At 40.7% G+C, this 24,203-nt stretch overlaps 1 protein-coding gene across 2 annotated transcripts; it reads left to right on the top strand.

The window, feature by feature from the left end:
* The first annotated feature begins 1 nt into the window (after position 1).
* On the top strand, positions 2–22,934 carry METAP1 (methionyl aminopeptidase 1). 2 transcript variants are annotated; one of them, XM_065836199.2, is made up of 12 exons: positions 2–192; positions 9,557–9,608; positions 11,568–11,680; positions 12,836–12,896; positions 14,005–14,096; positions 14,675–14,758; positions 16,268–16,406; positions 17,921–18,052; positions 19,379–19,522; positions 20,845–20,910; positions 21,076–21,253; positions 21,363–22,934. In XM_065836199.2, the coding sequence occupies exons 1-11, from the start codon at positions 79–81 to the stop codon at positions 21,234–21,236; spliced, it is 1,158 nt and encodes a 385-aa protein (XP_065692271.1). In that variant the 5' UTR covers positions 2–78; the 3' UTR covers positions 21,237–21,253; positions 21,363–22,934. The 2 variants fall into 2 exon arrangements, with proteins under 2 accessions (XP_065692271.1, XP_065692270.1); XM_065836198.2 differs by having other exon boundaries at positions 3–192; positions 21,076–22,934.
* Positions 22,935–24,203: the final 1,269 nt, after the last annotated feature.

The following is a 24,203-nucleotide window of genomic DNA, read 5'->3' as shown; positions in this document are numbered from 1 at the left end:
GCTCCAGCCGGCGGCACCTCCGGGCGGCGGCTCCTCCCCTCCCTCCCTGCCTCGCCGCGCCTGTGGCCGCCCGGCAGCATGGCGGCGGTGGAGCCGCGCGTCTGCGAGACGGCCGGTTGCAGCAGCGAGGCCAAGCTGCAGTGTCCGACCTGCCTCAAGCTGGGTATCCAGGGCTCCTACTTCTGCTCTCAGGTGAGCCCCTCCGCCCCGTTCCTTTCCGTCCCCACACTGCCGGCCGCGTTTTTCTCCCGGGAGCGCTCGCCTTGCTGAGGGGAAATACAGGGAGGGGGTGACCATGGGGAGATTTCCAGTCAGCGAATGGGACCGGTGTGCGGGGCCGGGCTGCGGAACCGGCTCCTCGCCTGCCCCCGGCCGCCCGGGCCCGGCCCTTCGTGCCCCGTTCGCCTCCAGGTTCCACCGTTTTTCCCTCCGTGCGGCTGAGGGGAGCGGGACGGGAGCCCCTCGGCGGCTCTGGGCCGCGGAGCCCCGCGTTACCCCCGAACGCGGGTAACGCGGGGCTCCGCGGCCCAGAGCCGCCGAGGGGCTCCCGTGAGAGGCTGCACGTTTTATTCCGCCCGGAGGTTTGGGTGGTGCTGTCCTCCCCCTCTTAAAAATAAGGGCTTAGGGGGACAGAATGAGGCGTGCTCATCAAATTCCAGCCCGTGCGTTTCTCTGTCCGCATCAGCTCCAGAGTTGCTTGACGTGGATGAACACCGGGAAACTTGTTGCTCAGAAAACAGGTTTTTCTATTTCCTTCGACTAAATAAAAGCTTTTGGGGGAAATTATTTGGAATCTCGTGCTCTACTCTTTTTCCCTTATTTAAAAAAAAATATCTTTACTTTGCATTATTTACAGGGAGATTCAGTTTAGGCCAGTTGTCATAGAACCATCAACTCCTGTTAAATAGGCCTCAGCTATCCTCACTTAATACCATCCTGCTAATGTAACTTGGTCCTTAATTTAAATAGGAAAAACTGGCTGTTGAGTGGGTTTTGTTTTCTTTTAAATAACTTTAAAATACATAGCCTAATACTTCGAGCTTTTTGTATGTGTAGTTTCTGCCAACATCAGTGAGGAAGTATGTGTTTAATTAAAAGATTAATGATGAACTTCCGTGTCAGAATCGTAATTCAAGCTAAAATCATTGAAGTTTTGTAGATAAACTTAACAAATCCATTCAATCACATCAGTTAGTTTAACTTACTGATTGGACAATTTTTCCTGAGGCAGGACGTAAAGTGATGGTTACGGTTTGCATAGGACTAGGGGAAAACTTCCCATGTGCGGGTCACACACCCGCTGCCTGGTTTCTGGTACCTTTCCCGGAGTCTTTGGTGCCAGATGCTGAGGGTCAATGCTAAGTGAGATCGACCGCAATTTGAAATTGTTCTGACAATTCTGTATCTGTAGCTCACATGCGGTGCTCGTAGTTGGTTTGTAGGATTCACTCAGCGTTTTACTACCTGTTTCGACATGCCTGGTGCAAAGCTCGTCATAAATGCGTCTTCAGTGTATACAAGTGTTAGTTGGTGATGAAAAAATTTAAGAGACCGAACAAGCGTATATGAGAAGTTCTGGTGACGTCTTCACTCCCCTCTGTCCCATCCCCAACTTGCCTAATTTTATATAGGATGCAAAGATTCTTGTTATCTATATATTATGTTTCATTCTTCTGAAATTTCTGCTACTGTTGTGAGGTAAAAGGGAAATTACCAGAAATATTTATTAGCTTGTTAAACTAGGCTGCTGGATAACTGACTATGTGCTTGTAGGGCTGAACTGCCTAAAAAATAGAATACTGAACTGGGAATCCCAGTCGTCTTAGCTGTGCTGTTCTCCTTGCTGTGTCCTGCTCAGTAAAGTAGGGTTATCCCCCCTATGAAAGGTGCTTTGAAGGTTTTGGGGCGACACGTATTACAGTAGGAGGGAATTAACGGCAGCCTGTTCTCTGAACTTCCAGCAAGTTTCAGCTGACAGTACTGGACTGGTTAGCATTTATGAAACTTTGCTGAAGTTCTCTCATTGGGGGTTTTCTTTCCATTGTGGTATGACATGCATTGACAACCATTGGATAAGATAATGAGTGAACCTAGGGTGGCATTAAATGGAGGATGAATGTTTCTACCCCTTCCATTAAACTAGCCTTGGTTCTTTGGTGAGCTGCTTCTGGGGTTTTTAGTGTTTTTCTAACAGAGAAAAAGCAGTTGCATTACATTTTCTGCTAGTTTAGCTCCCCAAAGCTGCACACTGCAGGATCAGAGAACACCAGTGCTTCAGGAAGATGCTGCTGAGAACACTTGCCTGTCGTGGCCCTGCTTGACACAGCTGTAAAGTCAACCCACATTCAAGGAACGCAGCCGTTTTACCTATGGGTGTGCAGGCGCTTACTCTGAGCTGAGGGCAGGACGGGAGCGACAAGCTACCCGGTGTCTCTTTGAGGGGTAAGAGTATCCGTACTGACAGGCACGCTGGGCTAATTAATTTGCTTGGCAACCTGCGGTGACTTTTTCATACAAACAAAACTCCAATCAGAGCTAAAACCGAATTTGTAGGAGTTTATTTTCTCCAGTGCTAAGAGTAAGCAATAGAAAAGTGTGAACTGCTGTAGAAAGGTAACTAGTATGGAGCGACGTGTATGGATTATAAATAGTAACATATAATTTGTTAAGAAAAACTAATGCAGGCAGTATAGGATTGGGAATTTCAGTGTAATGAGGAGATTGATTCATTATTATTTTTTGCCACTGCATGTAGAGAATTGAACTTTTTTGAGTAGATTTGCATGGAGACAGTGATTTCCCTAGTGGATTTATTACTTGTGTTTCTCCTTTCATTGAGAAAGGGCATTATTCTGGGCATGGCTTTCCCCCCTTCTGCATGAAAAAGAGTATGTCTCAACAACATGCCCTGAAAATGCTTACTCTGAAGTAATTTGGCATCCTTTGAAGTTCCTTTAAGCCAACAGTGTTTCATTTCTGAGTGTTGTGCACCTTGGAAACTGGGGACAGCTGTTGAATAACAGTTGTGGTTCATGGTGGGGAGAGGGGGCCAAGGCAGCCACGTACTGGCCTAGCAGGGAGGTTTGGAATCGGTGATGGAGATGGGGTGAAGATGGCTTTTAGCAGCTGAGGAACTCTGAACCCCAGCGTTATTATTATTTTTTTTACTTTCACTCCAAAGTGTAATGAGAGGGAATATTCTGCTGAGGGATTCTGTCTGCTGTTAACCTTTAATAATACCTTCATTTAGGCTAGTAAATCAGGAACTCTACTGCCAGCTTCCTTCTCTCACTGCTTTGTGTTCTCTTTTGTAGAGACTTCTACAGTGTCTTATGTGTTTATCATCTTAGACTGAATTACAGTCTCTTCTGAATGTGGAAATAACATGGGATGCCCGGCATGGCATCTCAAGCATGTTGTTCTGCTTACTAAGATGAATTTACTGTTGTAAAACTTGCATTTATACATACACATGTCACTTGTGTGTAAATTATATGTAGTATGCATAACTTGTGTTTAAATACACAAACAATTTACATTTCTTCTGTGCCTTCTACAAGCTGCTGAATGATAAAGATAGGGGAAGTAGTAACTGCTCTTGAGATCTCCAGTTACCACTTTTATGAGCCTTCTACTGTAAATTGATCTCTTATTAATAATTTTGTGTTGCTTTCATGAAAACTTCCATTCTCATACTATTTATATCTCTGTAAGTGTCTTAGATGAAACAGAGTAGTCCGAGGTTTTTTGTGGTGTGGACTGGGTGCTGGTGTGGCGGGATTTCCCCAGCTAAATACACAAATATCTATTTCTAGCCACATACTGGAAACATTTGCTTTTTATAAAATCGGTGGCCTGTGCTGCATCTTTATTCTCTGAGATGTAGGGGCTGTGGATTGCTGTCAGAACAGGAGTCCTGGCTTGGTCACGGTGATTTATGAAAGACTGTGGTCCCAAAGAGAAGAGAGGTGCCGTCCCGTCCCCCACTTCGCTGTTTCCTTTCACCTCCAGTGTGTTAGGCGTGGGGAGCAGTGGAGTTGGATGAAACTATTTTTTGTCCTATCTCCTGTCAGACCATAGGACTTAAGTGCCATATTTCATTCTAGGTTTACTGTTCTTTGCTGTGCCTAAAATAGGCAAGAGAACCTGCTGCTTGGATCCAACTGTAACACATATGGATTTCTTTTTGGTATAAGCGGCACTCTGCAGTTACTTTCTTCTAGATGATCTTTTGACAGATTCCTTTCCCCAGGAAGCTGATGTTTTTCATTGCCTATAAATCACCATAAGTACCTGTGTCTGTGGTGCCTGATTATTTTTGATGCGCAACTGCTGAACTGTCATAACTTTCTGAAAGTAAAACTTCAGACTCCTATGGGCAGGTAAACTGAAAGGCTGATCCGATTTGAATTTCTCTGGTCTGCTGTTCCTTTGCTTCTCTCAAAAATCACTTGTACACCTCTGTAAATCTGCAGAGGTGCAAAATGCAGCCCCTTATTCAAAGGATGGGCTCTGCCATGTGGGACCCAAGAATCTCTGGGTGAGATCAGGCTTTAGCCAAAGCAGAAAACCAGCCTCACTGATACCAAGGTGCTGCTTGTAGGGCTTCCCTTGGATCTGAAATCTGAAAATGCATATTTGGCTTGTCTGAAAAACTGACTGTTCATGTGTGCTGCTTAGGCCAGTTTGGGAATTTTGTACTATTTTTTTCAGGCTGTCTCTGTAGGCTTGTACCGCACCGACAAGCGTAGGGTACAGCGTGCTAAAAAGAGGCACCTGTTTTAACATCAAATGTATTAACAATTGGACTCTCTGGCGTACTTGTACTTATGGATACAATGTACAGTTAATCTGTCCTGTAGTAAACATATTTATCACTGGCATCCCAATATTTTTCCTAAGCTAAATCACAGAATGTCAGGGATTGGAAGGGAGCTGGAAAGCTCATCCAGTGCAATCCACCCGCCGGAGCAGGAACACCCAGATGAGGTTACACAGGAAGGCATCCAGGCAGGTTTTGAATGTCTCCAGAGTAGTCTTCTGTTTTGCATACCTTCAAGGTGGTTTCATTAAAAATGAGTTTTCATTAGACAAAACCCAAGACAATTTTACATTCCAAAGGAAATGTTCAAATTATATTTAAAAATATTCTGAGCAATTTTTTAAATACAGTGTACTGCTTGGCACTGTTTCCTAGATGCCTGCCTGTTACAGTTTGAGGTATAATGACATGCAGAGAGACAGCCAGTCTGTCCCCACAGTCTCCATTCCAGCTGTCTTCTTTTTTTTTTCCTTTTTCTTTTTTCTGTAGAAGTATTTTTGGAAATTCTTCACAGTGGCTCTAAATGAGGAGCACAGTGGCTGGAGAGGGGTAATTTTGTGGAAGCGGGACATGAGTTGGAGCTTTCAGTATCTTGCACAGCGGGGCAGTTTTTGCACACCTGCTGATAGGCGTCTTTACAGTGTAAGATGCAAGGTTGTGTAAAGCAGGAGTACCCGGAGGTGGAGGGAAGCCTGAAGAAGACGGTGTCAGCCCGAAGGCTGGAAATCGCTCACAGAGTTGGCAGAACTAACTCTAAATGAGCTGCTACCTTGCAAAGGCGGTTCAGGAACAGAGTCAATGGATGTGCCTGGGATTCTGGGTTGTGGTGCCTGCCTAACGTCCTGACCTTGAGTAGCTTCTTCAAAGCTGGTGTGGTTGTGTCTGTGCTATACAGAGGTTTGCAGTGTAGTTATATCCTAATTGTGATTGGTTTAGCACCCTTTTTCCCTTTGGAATTTGAAGTTGGCTGTGCTTTTCTGCTTCTTAACCGATTTGCATGGATACGTGAACCAAAAGAATAAGAAGCTCCCTGTTATTACTGTAAAGGTGACAATAATCAGAGGAAAAAAAATGCCTTGCTAAGTAGCTCAATAACTGTTTCAAAGAGTTTCATTTTATTTTGTTCATTCAGTGGGTGATGAAAAAAAATCCTGAGGTAGTTGGTAGTGATCATTGCATACATAGTGAAAATGTACTCCGCTGTAAACCAAATCCTGCTATGCTGCATGATTCTGTCAATATTTCAACCAGTAAGTAGATATTGGGCTGAATCCATAAGGTGAAAATAATTTACAGAAATAATATGGCTTCCACGAGGCGATTCAAGAGGAATCTTGCTAGATGGTACTACTGACCGTGCCTTTGGTTACCTTTTGGCAAATGCACGGGTTCTGGTGATTGCTGGGCTGAGCTTGTCTCAAAGTGCAGGATCAGTGGGACTGGCTTAAGAATGGCTTGAAGCCAGAAGTGTTGGTTAAGGTTTAAATATATTGATACCCTCTAAAAACAACAATTGTATTTTTCTTGCTGATAGAATAGTCATACCCAAGATTACTCTAAACAAATTGGGGATGACCCCACTGCCTTCTGCTTTTTCTTTGGTCGTACATTTGACCTCTCTTCTTGTACAGTCCTCTTCAGTGTTTCCAATTCTGTCTTGATTGCTACATTAAAAACACGTACAATGAAAAGAAATATGCTTTAGGTGAGAAGGGTGGGGATATTAATACCAGACATACTAGTGAATAATGTAATGTTTGAAGTGAAATCCAGGAAGCCTTCCAAGAAATGTGAAGCCAAGTTAATATTATTCCTGTGTGCTAATTAATGTTTTCAAATATAACCATGTGAGGTCACGTGTTTGGGATTTTTTTAACCATATCAGAAAAAAATTATTTCCCTGGGTATTTTTTAACCAGATTTTGTTTATTTTATAATTGAAAATGTTCTATCCTGATCTGTATATGGCATGGGAACATGGAAGAATCTTCAGAGGCAGGAATGATAGGAAGATTGAAGTGAATGTCTCAGCAGAAGGCTGAGAGGAGAAGGTTCAGCAGAGAAGGCTCAGCAAAAAGCAGAAAATTCTCCAGAAAGTGGTCCAGACGGAGGGAGAGAGTGGCTTTATTTCATGGCTTGTCAGGAAGCCTGCTGGATGGAAGGTGAGGGTGTTTGCAATACGCAGTGGCACATCGGTCACGCTTGGTCACCAGGGCTGTGAATCTCCACCCTGCGAGATGACAACTGCCGTATTTCCATCTGGAATTGCCCAGGCAGAGCTCTGCAGACGTGTGCAATATAGTGCTTGTGCAGTGGGTTGTTGAATATAAATAGTTTGTGCATGCCCGGTGAGTCCGGTGCTTACAGGGAGCATATGACTGATCCTACACGGAATATGTGGCTTGTAGGTGGATGTGCAACATCTTCCAGAAGCGTCAGCCAAAGACAGATATTCATTGCTTGCACACCGCACGTGTGAGAGCCTGTGCCTACAAAAATGCTTTGACCTTGCTGTGTGTACTTGTTGGCAGGTGATTGATGTGCATGCAGCAAATGTTACATGTCTGGGATGTCCTGGTGTACAGCAGCTTGTTTGGAGCTGTGCTACAGTAGTTCTGACAGAGCTGCTGTTCCTCTGCAAATAGAGGGCAAGTAAAATCTGGGACACGTGTTTGGGAAGAGTCAGACATACGGCAACCTTCTGCAGGATCCTCTGGGATTGTTTACAGCTGCAGGAAATAAAAAGCCAAAATAGAGCCTGTTGGATTATGGTACTGCCAGCAGCACTGTGTTTGCCTGGTGTTTTCTGGTTATGGGCCAGCAAATAGGAAAGGTTGTTGGTGTCAGAGAAAGGATTTGCATTGGAAAACACACCCCAAAATTTAATGGGGAAGGAGAGAATGAGCTAGAACCAGTAATTACAGCAACCAATGTGTGTCTTCATACCCCAAATGCTCCTTTATATCCCAAGAAGTGGATTCTACATTTGCAGACTTGGTTGCTGCTCTCAGTCCTTAGTTATGTAATCCTTCTTCTGCTTCAGAACAGGGCCCCGGTGTTTAAAAGGGGATTAAAACCATACTGGTGCTTTGGGTGTCCTTGAAATAGAGTTTTTAGCTTTTTAGTTGTTTCTTGAAATAGACCTCAGTTAAAACCTGCTCCTTTTCTCTCCAGCAGAAGACAGATATTGGTGCAGCACAAAGGTCTGTCTGTGCAGTGGATTATACAAGCATGACAGTAAAACCGTCTGCTGCTTGTTCAAAAAGATGTTCTCTCTGGTAACCTGAAGTGTTGGTTTCGAAGCCTCTTGTTGCCCAGACCATGACATGGCCCGATGACGTGTCGAGTGCTGATCCAGAGAACATGTTGGCTTCAGGGGGATGGCACAGGAGAAGACAACAAACCTCCGCTTCTGGTATCGAGGGGAACAGCGGACCCCACCATCTCTTTGAACGTAGGCACACTTGTGGACCATGTCACCATGGTCTTGTGGATACAATTTGATAACTACTGGTTGCAAGACTAACAAGAGAATGGGGGAGAAGGTGTCTGTATAGGATTAGGCACTGAGGACTACTCAATAGCAACCGTCAAGCAGGGGTAGAATGTTGTACGTTGGACTTAGTTTACAGATCTGTTTGTTGTCTTGGGCTGGTTGAGTGTTGTATACGTTGGGTTGAATCAGTTGTTGGCTCAGGATGGTAGTTTTGTGAGGATGATTCAGCATTAGTATTGTCTTGCCTTATAAAGGAAAATGGTTTGCTTCCTGCCTCTATTTTTCAGAAATTCAGCTGTTATTGTAAATGATGGGAATTAGCTGTTTCCTAATAGTTGTTTTGAGTGCACATGGCCATCGAATTAGACTTTCTGCTACAAAACCAAGTAATTTCCTAATTAGCACCTTAAAGGATCACCTTTAATGCTGCCTTCTGCAGCTTTTCTACTTAAATCTCTTTTTTTCCATGTCTTTCCTTTATCTTACTCTTTCTTTCTTCTCCTCCAGCTGCTAGCCATTTCCATCTGCCCCTTTGCTGATTCATTGTTTGTTGCATGAACTGCTCTACTTGTTTTTGGGAAGAAGAGAAAAAGACAAACTTCTTCATACCCTTTTCTTGATTTCCATTTCAACTTTTTTTTTTTTTTTAAATTTTCCTATTTCCATTCAGTAGCCCTCACTTCTCCCCTTTTTAATCCCTTTAATTTGTTCCCCTGTGATCATGCTGATTGGTGCCTGTTGCTTTTGAGTGCTGGGGAAGGAATCAGAAAGAGCACAATTAGCAGAAGGTGGCTCCTTCTGGGACCATCCCACCCCCTGCAATCCTCAAAGGTCTGATATGGAGATAGACCAGAACAACTCTTAATCCTGTGTTTCTGTGAGCAGCACAGTGTTTCAGCCAACGTGGAGCAACTGTGGTATTTAGTTACTCATTGAAATGATAAGGGGACAATATTTGGCAGATAGGGTTAGATCAGTGGGTTTCACTGCCATGGGTGTGTCTGTCTGTGCTTTCTGTCTCTTCTGGCTCATAATGTATTACCAGAATGTATTATTTTCTATTGTTGGGATGAGCAGTTACAGCAGCATTTACCGGAAGTTGCTACAAGGATTAATAAAAAATCTTCTACTTTTCTTTTAAAATACAGTTGCTTCTCCATTTTGTGGGGATGGCATGTCTGTCCAGGATAATGCTACTTAAAAATTTATCATTTTGTTGTTGTTGTTTGCCATTCTAGGAATGCTTTAAGGGAAGCTGGGCCACTCACAAGTTATTACACAAGAAAGCAAGTAAGTACATTTTCTTAAAACAATTTTAATATTGTTTTGAACTTGTTTGTCCTGTGCAGCCGGCTCTAGGTGGCTCTGCTTGAGCAGGGGGTTGGACCAGATGTCCTCCAGACATCCCTTCCAATCTCAACTGTTCTGTGATTTTGTGGCTAAGAACAATATGGATTTTTCCAAGATACTGAGTACTGGATTCTGCATACCTGAAGTTTTGTCCAGTTCCTGGTAGTCCTCAGATCTATATAAAATTTCAGAGACAGTGGTATAGAAATCTGTTTCTATTCCCGTTTCTGTTTGTATGAAGTATTCATTGAGCCACATTGTATATGAACAGAGAAAGAGGGATGCTGAAATAGAGGGCAAGGAGGATAATAAATCATTATTATAAGGCACTGCCAGGCTTGTTCCATTACAGCATTTTGATGTTTGATGTTGTAAAAGATGGTCAAGTGGAAAAGGTTCACAGGAGGATGTATTGTAGCTAGGATTTTACTGAGCTTAGTTGAAGGTAACAAGAGTATCTGTATGCCTTAGTTACAGCTGCTATTTCTGACACAAATGCTGGTAGACTGGTAGAATGTCCATTACTTTAGTAAGGGTAGTCCATGAGTTTAAAATGAATCAAACAAAAAGAGAGAGGCAGACCCCAGCTCTGCCCCCCTTGCCTCCTACCCAACTTCATCTATCCCAGCTTAAAAGGGAGGTGGGATTAAAAAGTGGCATGTCAGAAAGTCAAATCCTCAAGTTATTTACTTCCTCCTTTCCTAAAGCCCAATAAAACTCATTTTTCCATGAGAAATGTGTGGTTAATAGGTTGGAGTAGCACAATTACAAATATTTTCCTTCTTTCTGCCTTCCCAGTGTAAGGGGTCTGATAGTTTACACTTGCATTCTGTATCCTATTACTTTATCCCTGCATGACGTGAAACTGTCTTTGTTAGTAGTTCGAGAAATCCTCTGGTTCAGTCTTCTAATGCTGTTGTTTATCTGACAGCAGTTTGGTTTACGATTCCACTAAATCCATGGTCTTGTTGGCTTCTTGAACAACTGCTGAGGCAGCTTGGCTCTGGTAGCCTGCAAGACCTCGACACAACAAACTGCTGAAGCATCTCGAGGGAATCCAAAATATCGCTTTGTTAAAACTTTAGATTTTTAAATTATTATTTCTCGGTGATTCATCTAAGCTGAATGCTGTGTGAGCAGATGGCTCAGATCTCAGCCACTGAGGTTTTAAGGAGCTCACATTAGGGCTTGCCGAGGCAGACCTTTTGCCATCTTTTCGTTCTTGCGAGATATAAACAAGAGAAAACAGATGATGAGTTAACGATTAATGCTACTGTGATCTTTCTTAACCCTTGCCTCCTCTTTCCAAGTAAATGTTTTTCCTTTTGGTGATGCTCATGATCTACTTGCTTCAGTGTAAACACCCTTGGAATCTCTGTCAGGTCTGGGGGGGCAGCAGGGTCCATGTGTTGGAACTAAAAGTGGGAAACACTCCTTCCCACCCTTCCTGTCACTGAATGCTAAGAGAAACCACAGAAAAGGAGCGTTTATCTGCAGTCCAAGAGTGTTAACTGAAGGAATAATGAGTGTTCCTCTAGAAATACACCTTTTCCCAAGAATGAAAGCAAGCATAGAATTATGTTTCAGAACCACAGTTTCAAATGAAGACCAACTTAAGTAATTACTACACTTACTTTGTGCATTCAGTACTGCTGTCCTGACATTCCCCAGTTTGCTGTTGAAGAAAGATAGGATTGGCAGGATGTGAATTTTGAAGGTGAAAAACCCAAGTGCAATACAAATTAACTACTACTTACACTTTCATATATCAGTATCTAAAATGCCAGAAAGAGTCAAATCTAGAATTGGGTACTTCTAGGTCGCTTTTTGGCCCATGCAGTTCTTAGTAGAACTGATTTGCCGCTGCAATTGTGTTTCTTTTTGCTTTTGTCTTTCTAGAAGATGAAAAAGCCAAGCGTGAGGTTTCCTCCTGGACCTTGGAAGGTGACGTTAACACAAATCCGTGGTCTGGTTATCGATATACTGGTAAACTTAGGCCACACTATCCACTGGTAAGCAATAGGTGCAGCTCTACTCCGCTGCTACGTTCTGTAGCAACTAATGGACCAGTCCTGACGTGATTACCTCCCATATTTTAGCTGGCAGAGGAAAACTTAAAGCATCAGAACCTGACAGCAAGGATGTGTATGAATGTGTCCTTGTTGTGGTTCTTTTTTTATTTAACTTGATCTTTTGGTGTATTTAAAATGGAGGAGGTGCCTGTGAGGTAACATGCATCAGAAACAGGCGGTCTGGTGAATTATATAATTTAGAATTTAAATAAATGGGCTTATATTATTTTATGTAAATGGCTTGAAATAACCTGGTGAACAGCTCGGTTGAAGGAACAGGTTATAAGAATCACCTGGTGAAGAATAACTGAGGTCAGTAACATCTTCAGCTGTGAAAGGTGGGGTTAGAAGACAACCTCAGAATAGCTTGATTTTTAAACTGGTACAAGTTTGTACATGGAATAAGCCAGATTTTGGCAGGAATCATGGCATTTCATCTGCATGTGTCTTTCCTAATTGGCCTGTGCTAGAAATGCTGCCCCTGTGGCACCTTCTCCCTCATCAGGGAGCAGATTAACGGAGCCCGAGCACGGGTGTCAGCATCCCTGGAGAAAGGGTGTTTTGGATCTGTCACTGGCCAAGTAATTTGGTAGCATTATCACCCAACATTGGCTTTTTTTTGTCTTCTGACTGCTGTAGGATTGATGCAAATGAGACTATAATAAAAACTGCTAATGACCAGGGCGATGATTAGAAAGAGAAGTCTTGCTAACAGGCACTAATAACCAGAGAGAGGAAAGATGTATTTGGAACCACTGCATGTGCAGTCTGGGAAGTAGCAGAATAAACACTACAGTATAACAGGGATAAAAAATTGTAAACCGAATTTCATTTTGTTGATGTGTGAAAGTTTGATTTTTGCAAAGCTGTGAAGTTGGCTATTAGAGGTTGTATAATATGAAATGAATGAAGATTAACAGGAGAATCATTGAGAAATGAAAACTGGAACTGTTTTGTAGTGTTTACATACTTCACAACTTTTTCTAAGTGGAATTACCCATATTTCACTGTATTTAAATTTGCTGCGTGAGTCTGCTTTTGTGACTGCAATGAGTATTCTGGCAACCTAACCAGCTTTTACCGTGATTTATTTAGACGCCAACAAGACCTGTGCCAAGTTATATTCAGAGACCAGATTATGCTGATCACCCACTAGGTAACTTAAATCACAATTATGGAGTGTTATGTTTGCTTTCTATTTCTCTTTTCATTGAAAAAGCCTCTAAAGCATGATGGAGATACTAGATAATGGAACTTCTTTTATCTGTTCTTCTCACTTTTACCTCTTCTTCCCCATGTTAACTCACTGTTTTTTAAAAAAATAATAGTTACAAGTACTTTTTGGAAGTCCAAAGTTTGTAATGTGTTATCTTTTGAAGGTGTTCAGGGAAGAAAGGACAAAAATAAGTCCTAGTCCTGTGGTTCATAACAAACAGCAACAAGTTGGCTGTGACAGGTGGTTCCTGCTAAGTCAGTGACATCAGTGTATCTGTTTAAATGTGTCATAAAGTAACAAAAACCCCAAAGGAAAACCAATGTATTTTTGGGCACAGAGGGAATACATTCAAAATTACTTGCTTATTGGTTTGTTTTGGTGTTTCCCCCTTTTTCTATTGGTATTGGTGCTGTGCATTTCAATTAAAAATAAAAAAAAGCTGCTCTGAAGTCTGTTAAGAGTTATTTTTAAATCCCCAGCCATGCTTTGGTTATTCTTTACAGATTGTAAATATTTAAACAACGCAAAATACTGTCCTAGGGGGTTGTTCAACTATAAAACTGAGTTTGCACAGAACCTGCTACGAAGAATTTCCATGTGTTCATCAGCTCATTATTGCAATAGTATAGCTAGAGATATTCACAGCTTATATAATCCTTTATGGCTCTTGTGGAATGATATTTATTACTATTTATTGTCTCCAAAGGAGCTAAAAAACAAAACAAGAACAGAAAAAAGAAAAAAATGCCTTTCTTTGAATACAATGATTTTCCAATCAATCTGATTTTTAAGGTTGTGTTTTGACTAACTGGACGTGATGATTTTATGCGGTAAGCGAATGGGCATCCTGAGCATGTGTGGGCATCACAGTATGAATTCCAATTAATCTAGATCATGATGAAAATTCTCTAAGTTGCTGGATTCATTACTTTTGTCGGTGGTAGGAAAGTACATTGATTCTATTGCCCTTGGTAAGCTAAGTAAGTTCCTTGATTGGATGTGTAGCAATCTCTTCTCTATATAACATGTTGTTTTCTCTCTTTTTCAGGAATGTCTGAATCTGAACAGGCTTTAAAAGGAACCTCTCAAATAAAAATACTGTCATCTGAGGATATAGAAGGGATGCGGGTAGTGTGTAGGGTAAGTGGGGTTTGGATTTTGTAGCAAAAGCGCCTTTATTCTTTAAAAATCTAAAGTGATTTTACCAGTTTGTGACAGCACATCTGGGAGCACAAACTTTAAAACCACTTTTGAGCCCTGAAAAATAGTTTGGGAAATTGGGTATTTGCTTGCTTTTTTCTCTCCTCGGGACTCCAAATTCACAGTGAACTACTTTGCAAGCAGAAAGGTGACATTTACCTGTTTTCTGGCTTTGTTGTTACTTGTGAGATAATTTGTGGCTGAAACCTTGTTACTGTTAAGAATATATTTTGTAGTGCATAAGGGAGAATAGAACTTTGTCCTTTCCTGGGTTTAGTACTAAGGGAAAACTAAAAAATAAAGCCAAAGAAAACCCACCCTCCTTTAACAAATTTTGAAAAAGAGCCTTGTGCTCCAAATCTTAATCAGAGTATTTTTTCATGTCGCAGAGGTGGCTCAGTAATAGAACCCATAGACATCTTAGAGTCTTTCTAGAGTAGCGCTAGAAAACATGTTGCTGATCATCTGGGGAGTAGTCCTGGTCTTATTTTAAATCAGTACTTTTGTTTCATTTGCAGCTTGCTAGAGAAGTGTTGGATGTTGCTGCCATGATGGTGAAAGCAGGTGTAACTACTGAAGAAATCGATCACGCTGTCCATTTAGTAAGGTTATTTTATTGTTCTTCTGGTGTTTGTAAGAGCTTTCTTCTCTCTCTTTATTTTTGAATGGTTGTTGTGTGGTTCTCTTTGTTGTTGCGTGGGTTCCTTATCTGTACTTTGAAGCGTTTCCCAGTTTGAAGCTAGTGGGTAGTGCAGATGTTAGAAATACATCACAGCTCTATTGTACATTCAGAACAAATTAGGAATTCCATGGCCTCTCTTTGTATCAGCTCCTTTCATCATTTCCAGTTTCAGATCCCCCAAATTTCCTCACCTGTTTTCTCAGTTAACATGATACAATCTTTTTTCTTATAAACCCTTTTTGCTCCAGAGATACCATTATATAGTGAACATCATATGTAGGCCATGGACATTTTGTGCTCTGCATTGTTGGTTAAGATGCACAGAGAAGTAAGTTTAATTATTTATGATTGGGAATCAGAACTGAGGAGCCTGAGAAAGGATTGAAACAAAATGTTTGCAGTCAGGCAAACTAGCACCACAACCCAGTGAAATATCAGAAATACATGTTCAAGTATTTTCCTGGCTTAATTAGTCACAGATACTTCAACTATGTAATTTTTGTCTTTGCTGTCTTCTTTATAAGATATATATAAACCAATAATTGAGGACTCGTGTGCACTGTGGGGAGGGCAATGATTTTGTTATAATTAAGTTTGTCAGAGAACTTTCTGGTTGCTGTTCTGTTTATCTACATTTGTAACTGTTGAGCTAAGATTGTAAGGAACTTACTCTGGTTTAATTAGACCAGAGGTGATTGTTTAACTGCATTAAACACTAAATTATTTGCCTGTGCATGATGTCCAACATGAGCAGCTAGTTGTTAAAATGGTGTTATCCCTCCTCAGCAGTTTTTGGAAGCTTGCATGGCACATTGTTGATACTGACTTAATATCCCTAATTGGTACTTTGCAGTTTTCAAAAAATACCCCTTTTTAAATTAAAAAAAATTAACATTATTTTTCCAGAATTGCTCAGTATGTCACATAGTGTGTATATGTATGTATATATAAGTGTATATAAAAATGCATGTGTCAGCTTTGCAAAAATCACAAAAAGTTTATTAGAGTGTGAAAGAAGCAGCTTGAGGTTTTAAAACTCCAGGTGAAAGTGATGCTAAATGCTATTTTGACCAACTTGGGTCTTTTGCAAAAACATGTGGTCTTAGACCAGGTGCTTCAAAATAGTAGTTGAGAATGGCTGGTTTTTTACGAAATAAATAGTCATGCATTGGTTAAAACCTGAATATTTTGGCATTGGTAGCTGAACATGAAAATGAATAGAAAGAAAACTGAAGTAGCTTTATTTTCTTCCTGGTAAGAAACGCAAAGCATAACAAGATGCTCTATTGCCAAAAAGTGCTTGAAGAATCTTATTATCAAGAGTCACGTTTTTCCCACCTGTCATTTTTACTGTAGAACTGTTGTGTGTATGTTTTTTCTTGGTACAAAACTTACTAATGTCAAGTATAAATTGTATTTTCTCGATTAGGCTTGTATCGCAAGGAACTGCTATCCTTCCCCTCTGAATTACTATAACTTCCCTAAGTCATGCTGTACATCGGTGAATGAAGTCATCTGTCATGGGATTCCCGACAGGAGGCCGTTGCAGGAGGGAGATATTGTTAATGGTAAGTGCTCTCAAAATGAACCTGCAACATTCCTACCTTCTATCTGCTTAAAGCACACAGGAAGGTGAGATTTCGCTACCAGGTGACAATATTGGAACAGCATATTAAAAAAGGCTTTTGTTCTCATTTACCAATTAACCTCTGCTCTTTACATAATGAAATTAATGAATTCATTTAATAAAGCAATTTCAAATGTTTGGTCCACTCTAAAAGCTTGAGAATTCTTCTGCCATGGTCTGTACATTAATATAGTCCCTGAGTATCCCACTTGTGCGCTGGGTTCCATTTGCTCCAGACTGCATAAATAGTGAATAAAATGTATATTATTCAAATGGATTAGTTCTGTGTGAATTCTTATTTAGATGGCTCTAGACCTTTGAGATTTTGCTATGGACATGACAATTTTGATGACTGTAAAGGATCCTGATGGTGAGGCATTGTATAGGTGCATGTTAAAAAACATACCCATTATTTTTGGCATCTCCCAGCCTAACAGTACCAGCTGCCTTTTGGTCTAGGTACTCAAAGGTACTTACATCTTCTTGGGTGGTGAGGGATACTTTTAGAAATTACCTGACCATTTTTTGTTTTCTCGTTCCTTTTTTCTTGGTTTGGCAGTAAAAACTAATGACGTTTGTTTCGTACAAACATTTACACCTTTGTTTATTGCATTGGTTTGCTTTTATCTGTGAACACCCAGCATATCCTAAGGTTTGGCTTGCCTCTGGAAGCGAGTTGGAGTCCTTTTGGATGGTCAGATATTTGATATATACTAACAGGCAATAACAGCTACTAAGTCTAGAGCTCAGTGCTGTGGGTACAGGCCTTTTTGGAACAAGTCTCACGATTGCTGCCCCTTTCTAGGTCAGGTTTGGTCTGGCTGGTAACTCTAAGCTGTAGTCTACGTGTAACCATTTGGCCCAACCTGCTTTATCTTTAATTTCAAAGATGATGCCTTTGCACAGCTCTCTGTTGTTGTCTCTATGGATTTAGGCATTGTGATTTTTGGAAAGGTCTGGCTTACTATTCTAAACACACACAGAAATTACTGAAGTTGAAATATGAGTTAAAACATTACACACCTTTAAAAATGCAATTCCCCCTTATTAGTGCTGGAATTAATTCCAAGCAGATACCTTGACCCGGTAAATCATCATGGAGCAAAGAGCTTCTCTTTCCTGTTTTTATATTTACCTAGAAAACCAATCATAAGCTTGCTGTGCCTTTGTTGCTTTGCTGTGATGCTTTTTCTCTTCCATTTCTTTAAATGAAATCAAACTGTTGACCAGTGAAACACCATCTTATTAATTAATCCTATAGAATATATAGGATAGACATGAGAGAATGGATTCTGCTGGAAAGGTTTACATCTGGAATTCTTCCTGAGGAACCATAAACTTCATGATGACCAAACGACATTTTTACGTATCACAAAATCTTACATTTCACAAATCAAGAGACAAGAAGTGAGAAATACAACACTGATATTACTGTGTGTCTGCTATTGGTTGCAGTGGACATTACCGTCTATCGGAATGGCTACCATGGGGATCTGAATGAGACTTTTTTTGTCGGAGAAGTCGATGAGGGTGCGAGGAGGCTGGTCCAAACAACTTACGAGTGCCTAATGCAAGCCATCGATGCAGGTAAACCCTCTGGCCTAACATGTTCTGGTTTTATTTGAAATGTGGGTTGACAAGGAGAACTTAATTGATGCTGAGCTGATGCACATGTGATGATATTTACACAGAAACAGCCTTTTCAATTAGTTGTGTGAATAAGATGTTCTTGATATGAGTAGTTTTGAGAGCGTGGTTTGAAAAACCAAAGTATGGCTGCTTACTTCTGTAATTCGTATGATGTTGTTGCACAATGAACTGATAAAGTAAAAGAAGATCCATATCCTTCAATCCCAACAGAACTTCAGTTTTGTTACTTAGCTAGAACTCGGGACAGCTTCGTTGGGACATACAACAAGAGGTAGAGAATGTCATGTTCAGCTTCATTCACAAAGGAGTGTACGGAGTTCTTAGACAAACACAGAAAACAAAAATCTGCCAACTCCCTGGAAATATTTGTATTGTCCATATCTTAAATACCCTGTGGCTTCCTAGTATCCCCAATAAAATTTACTCGCTTCGTGGCCTCTACAGGCTGAAGTTTAAGGTGCTGTATGTGAAGGCTGTAAACTTGCATTTAATCAAAAGTAAATGGAAAAAAATATAATTAACTTAGTTTGGTTAATAATTCAGAGATAGCTAGCCAAGCTGAAAAGGCAAAAATCCATATGAACAATGTCTTGCATATCCATTGTGCGATCAAGAAAACACTGCAGAGTTGAGCTGTGGAGAGAACATAGATGACCTATTTATGTAGGATTACTGTTCTGAAGTGACCACCTTGTTTTTCAGAGATAAAGCAGAATATGATTTATCTTTGCTGCTGTATTTTATAGCAAATGTTATATATGTTTTATCTTTCATATCCTGGCTTTGATGTATAGTTTATGACAGAAATTCACTTTCATGTTCATTATGAGATTTCAATTCTCAGCGTAACTTTATCAACTTTTTAGGTGCACCTTCATTAGCTGATGGATGAGGCATTGCTGGTTTTATGGTGTTATTACTCCCTTGTCCAAGTACTCAAAGTGAATTTTTCACACCATTTGAATCTCTTTTAAACTCTGTGGCTTCTAAGGCTTCCTAGAAGGGTCGTCAAAAAGTTAGTCCTGCATGTGAACATTCTTATTGAATATTCTTATTATTCTTATGAATTGAATATTCTTCTTATTAGCAATTCTTAGCAGCATTGCCACTAAAAATGTTGTCTAGGAGTGAAGATACATCCTAGAACAGGTGGCCATAGAAGCCATGAGTGCTACAGGGACATCAGCCTGAATGGTGATTGATGGTTAGTTTTGTTGAAAGCAAACTCTATACGTTTCCATGTGTATCTCTCTCATTTTGCAGTAAAACCTGGTGTTCGATACCGAGAACTGGGAAACATCATTCAGAAACACGCTCAAGCGAATGGATTTTCAGTGGTTCGGAGCTACTGCGGGCACGGAATCCATAAGCTTTTCCATACGGCCCCTAATGTGCCACATTATGCCAGTGAGTATTCATTCCCTGTGGGTCGTGCTGTAGGCAAGAAGTGATTTGCAATGAATACACCCAGTTTACCTCTTGCTTCTCTAATAAAGCAGCATGTTGCCTGACAGCCATCAAGTTAGCATTTTTGTGAAATGTTTTTCTTTCTTCTGAACTCTGGACGATAGCATGAAGCTAAATAAGGTGAATATATTATACTGAGTCAAACTGTGCCTACAGCAATTGTTGGTGTTAGCGCTCATCTCTACTGGGTAAGCGCTCAATGTTTTTGCATGAAGTCACTTAGACATCTTTGTCTGACACAAATAGGCAAATGTTTTTATCCTTAGAAGGTCCAAGCAAAAACTTACTGCTGTTTCCAGATGTAAATAAATGGCATGGATGGGTGTCGTGCCTGAATCTGGATGCTGCTGTTTAACCATCATTCGAGCTTTATGATCTGGTGTTCATGGAAACCTCTTTGTAGTGTGTAGCAGAGGAACGACCTTCCCCCACCAGGTTCCCAGCCTTGGTTTTTGGAAATGGCAATGTCCCCATGATAATTTTTGCTAAGAAACAGCATCCGTAGAGGCAGAGGAGAGAAGCTGAAGAGCCAGCAAACAACTAAGGGTGGAATAAATATGAAGCAGTGATAAATAGATTCCCAGCAAAAGCCAAGTAGAAAGACCTGAGGAACCTAAAGTCCCTTTTAGGAAAAATAAATGAAAGCTGCTGCTTATTTCTGCCTTACTATGAAAGGACTTTTGAAAGCAAAAAGCTTGTTTTGTAAGCTTTAAATTATGTAATGAAATCATGAAAACTACAAGGAATAAAGGACAAAATTTGTTCAGATGCAGAAGACCAGAAACTTAAATATAAATGGTGAGAGTGAGAGATGCCAGTAGATGATGGAGACAGAGATAAGACTCTTTAAGTAAAAGAAGAATGTTCTGGTTGCTGTTTTGTCAGCTAGATGCCTGAGATTTTTAAAGCATTGAGGTGATTTAGACAATTCAATATATTCGCAGAAATTCCTGTACTATGTTCCTTCAGTTTTTTTCTAGAACTGGAGTTTAACTCCAGTTGTTGGAAAGATAGCAACTAATTTTAAGCTCCTCGAGTAAATATTGCAGGCTCGGAGGAGGGTAGAAGGAAAGAACTATAGGAGATCTTAATATAGAATTAAAACCAGACAGGTGAATGGGTGATTTCTGAAGGACTTCTCTGACTTTACAATATTCCTGCTGCATTCTTCCAGGTCAAGGATTCATTCATTTATTAAGATTAATTAATTTACTAAGATTTACCCCCACTTTTTTCTAACTTGACTGTTGATTTTATTGCAGAAAATAAGGCAGTTGGAGTCATGAAGCCAGGTCACGTATTTACAATTGAACCAATGATCTGTGAAGGTGAGCAATTTAGCGATAGAGTAAAATGGTAACTCTTGTTTACTATTAAGTAGTGATGGAACAAGTTGCTGGTTCTGTTCTGTATGGCTGATAGATGTTGTTTTTTTTCAGTTGGGGAACTGATATATTTAAAACCAGTCTAAAAGTCATAATTTCTGTTTTCAGGTGGTTGGCAAGATGAAACGTGGCCTGATGGTTGGACTGCGGTGACGAGAGATGGAAAGCGATCTGCCCAGTTTGAACACACGCTTCTGGTCACCGACACAGGCTGCGAGATCCTGACCCGGCGGCTGGACAGTATTCGTCCCCATTTCATGTCCCAGTGATAGCCCAGACTGAGCAGGTGGATCCAAACGATACATATATATATATATAATTTTTTTCATCTCTGTACTATGCATTTTTTTAAAGAGTACAGAATAGAGAGATTTCATAATTTACTTTGTTCTCAGTGATTGTAGATAAGAGGAATATCTTGAAGAGCCTGACCCAATGTCTGGAAAAGCAGAGAAGAATTTAAAGAATTTCCTGCTCTCCTACCTGCAACACCCATGCTGTATTTTTCTTTCTCCTTCAGTTCTCTCTTTAGCACCTTTCTTCTGTTCAGACCCACAATTGATTCTGTTGCTGCCATGATATTAGCTAGAAAAGTGTGGGTAACCTTTCCCACTGGAACTTGATATTTTGGGATCCAGGTTTTTTTCCCCTGTCTCTTGTGGTGTGTGAGCAGCACCTGAGATTTTAAGCATTTCTGGTTCCAAAGACTCGCTCCTGCTTCTTCAGATACTGTTCTAATGGGCTGGGCCTTGTTTTGTTTCTCAGTTGAGAAGGGGGTAGAAGGGAGAGAGGTGTGCATGTTGCCAGGAACAGGCTTCCCTTACCTTTAATTCTGTCCCCTCTCTGCTGGTGGCCTCTGGAGATTGTGACTGTACGTGACACACTGTTAATGGCAGGACTTGTTTCTCTTGCTGGACATTTGATAGTATGGGCTTCCTACAGGGAAAATGAATACATTCTGTTGTATACACAGATCCCTGGAATAAGCTGCTTCTTGGAAAAGCAGCATTTGCAGGCAGCTTCTTGCTCCAAAATCTCGGTGGAGCTGATGTATCAGATTCACCTAAGGAAAGGAATGAAACGAGAACCAAAAAGATCCCACAGTTCAATTCAGGGGATCCCTGTGTGTTAACTGTGGGGCGTTTTTTAGAGGTACATCCGCAGCAACTGTGGGGACTGGATTTGCAAGATTTACAGTGAAATGAGTATATTTCTCCCAAATCTGAGTGTGAGAAAATGGAACACCTTCAATGCTGTATTCATTTTCTTTTAGAAATGTTTAAACAGGTTATTTTTCCCCCTCAGTTAAGTGAGTTTCACGCTTTTGGAAAGTCTTAGAGGGGGCAGTTGTGGAAACTGATCTTTCTCCCTCAGACTGGGGGTAGAGTGGGAAACGTTGGCAAATATACCCCCTCATTTTCTGTTGATGGGTCAGGATGAGCTGGGAATTGTCACGTGAAGAAGTGCGGACTGAATTAGCCTTTCTTCTCTCTCCCTTCTCTTTTCCCATGCCCACTTCCTTTTCAAAATCTTTGGTCTCTCTGCTGAGGAAATACATGTTTTTTTCTCCTGAATAGTAATGCAAAATTTTTCAGACACCATTGCAGACTTAGTCTTACGCCACTGTAATGCAAGAAATAGTTAAACCAACACAAACATTAAACCATACAATCATGGGCATCAAATACACCTTTTCCGAGGTGTCTATAGTGAATTTGTCACCACTTCAGACCCGAGCACAGGTGAGGTGCTGCACACCTTTGGCTCCCCTTGGCACTGCAGAATTTAGGTGGGGGAAAGGGTTTAGTGCTTCATGGAACGGGACTCGCATGTACCACCAAATACCAAATTTGCCGGGAAACGTCTTCTCTGCCCTGAGTGCCTCAGACCTCTGTTGCTGTACCATTGCGATGTTTTCATGACCTTTATTATTATTTTTAATGATGCAGTAAAGTGACCTGAAATTATGCATTGAGAGGGTGTGTGCGTGCGTATGCATGTGTGTGTGCGCGTATAGATTTTAACGAGACAGACTGTAGTATTTGAGTGGCATTACCTGTGGTGAATGAGACGTTCTGTATTGAGATGACTGCCCTGGAGGTTTGCCCACCATATCATTCATTGAACAACGGTCTTGCCTTTTCTATATATATATGTGTGTGTGTGTGTGTATGATGGGGGGTGTGGGGGAGAGACGACTTCATTTTTGGTCTATCAAATAAAAGCTGCGGCTGCTTTTAACAGAAATAACTTTTTTTAAATGATTTTTTTGGTGATCCAAAATGAGACATAGGGTTCTCAATTATAGCCAGGTTTGTTTGCACTAGTGCAAGTCCTACTGGTAGATGCAATCAGTTAAAAATCGCCCTTAAACTTGCACACGTGCAACTTGAATACCTCTTGTTGTTGCACCAGTACAACCAAATTTAACACTGTACATTATTAAAAAAATCTATGATGCTATGCGTTTCTAACTATAAATTGAAATCACAGCATGAAAACTGTTTATGCTGAGTTCACATTACTCCAGTATTTTTAAACAAGCGGAAAATTTAGTCAGGCTGTTTTCTTCAACCTGTCTAGATGTAACTTTGCTTGTGCTATCTGGATATTAGACATGATTTTTTTTTAATAGAATTTGCTATTCACGTAAACCCAAAACAAAACAACCTCTGTCTGCTTTCTAGTGAAGTTTTCAGTAATTATATACACTTTTGCCAAAACACAATCCTGCAATTAGTTCTAAAACAATCTGTTTTCCCTTTACTATTGTGTAAGGGAGCGTGGAAACTTTCCGTGCTGTTTAAAGAGAGAAGATTTGAGAGCCAGCGCTGAATAAAAGTAACATAATGAGGGGACAAACTGCATCTTTTACATGACAGCCAGTAGAGCACATACACATTTCATATAGGAAGCTTTTTGTAAATAAAAAGGAATAACGTGATGCAGCCAACATGATTGTACAATCTCCATATAGGCTGGTGCATAACAGCTGTTATGGTATAAATATTTTAAAGATGTTAGAGCCAGTTGGGGGTGGTTTTGCTGAGATGTTGAGCTACTATTCTATTGATACCATTTTGTAGTTAAACTCTTACTGGAACAACTTGACAGTTTTCTACTGAATTCTCTAATGTTCCGCCAGCGTTTCTGGAGATACAAGGTACTGAGAATCACTTCACTGCTGTGTTGGAGGCCTCACTTTCCTGGTACAAATCCACTTTTTATTTCTTCTA

Source organism: Patagioenas fasciata, chromosome 4 (genome assembly GCF_037038585.1).
Source record: "Patagioenas fasciata isolate bPatFas1 chromosome 4, bPatFas1.hap1, whole genome shotgun sequence".
NCBI classification, from domain to species: Eukaryota; Metazoa; Chordata; class Aves; order Columbiformes; family Columbidae; genus Patagioenas; species Patagioenas fasciata.
The sequence above is the reverse complement of the archived record's forward strand: the minus strand, read 5'-3'. Positions and strand labels throughout refer to the sequence as shown.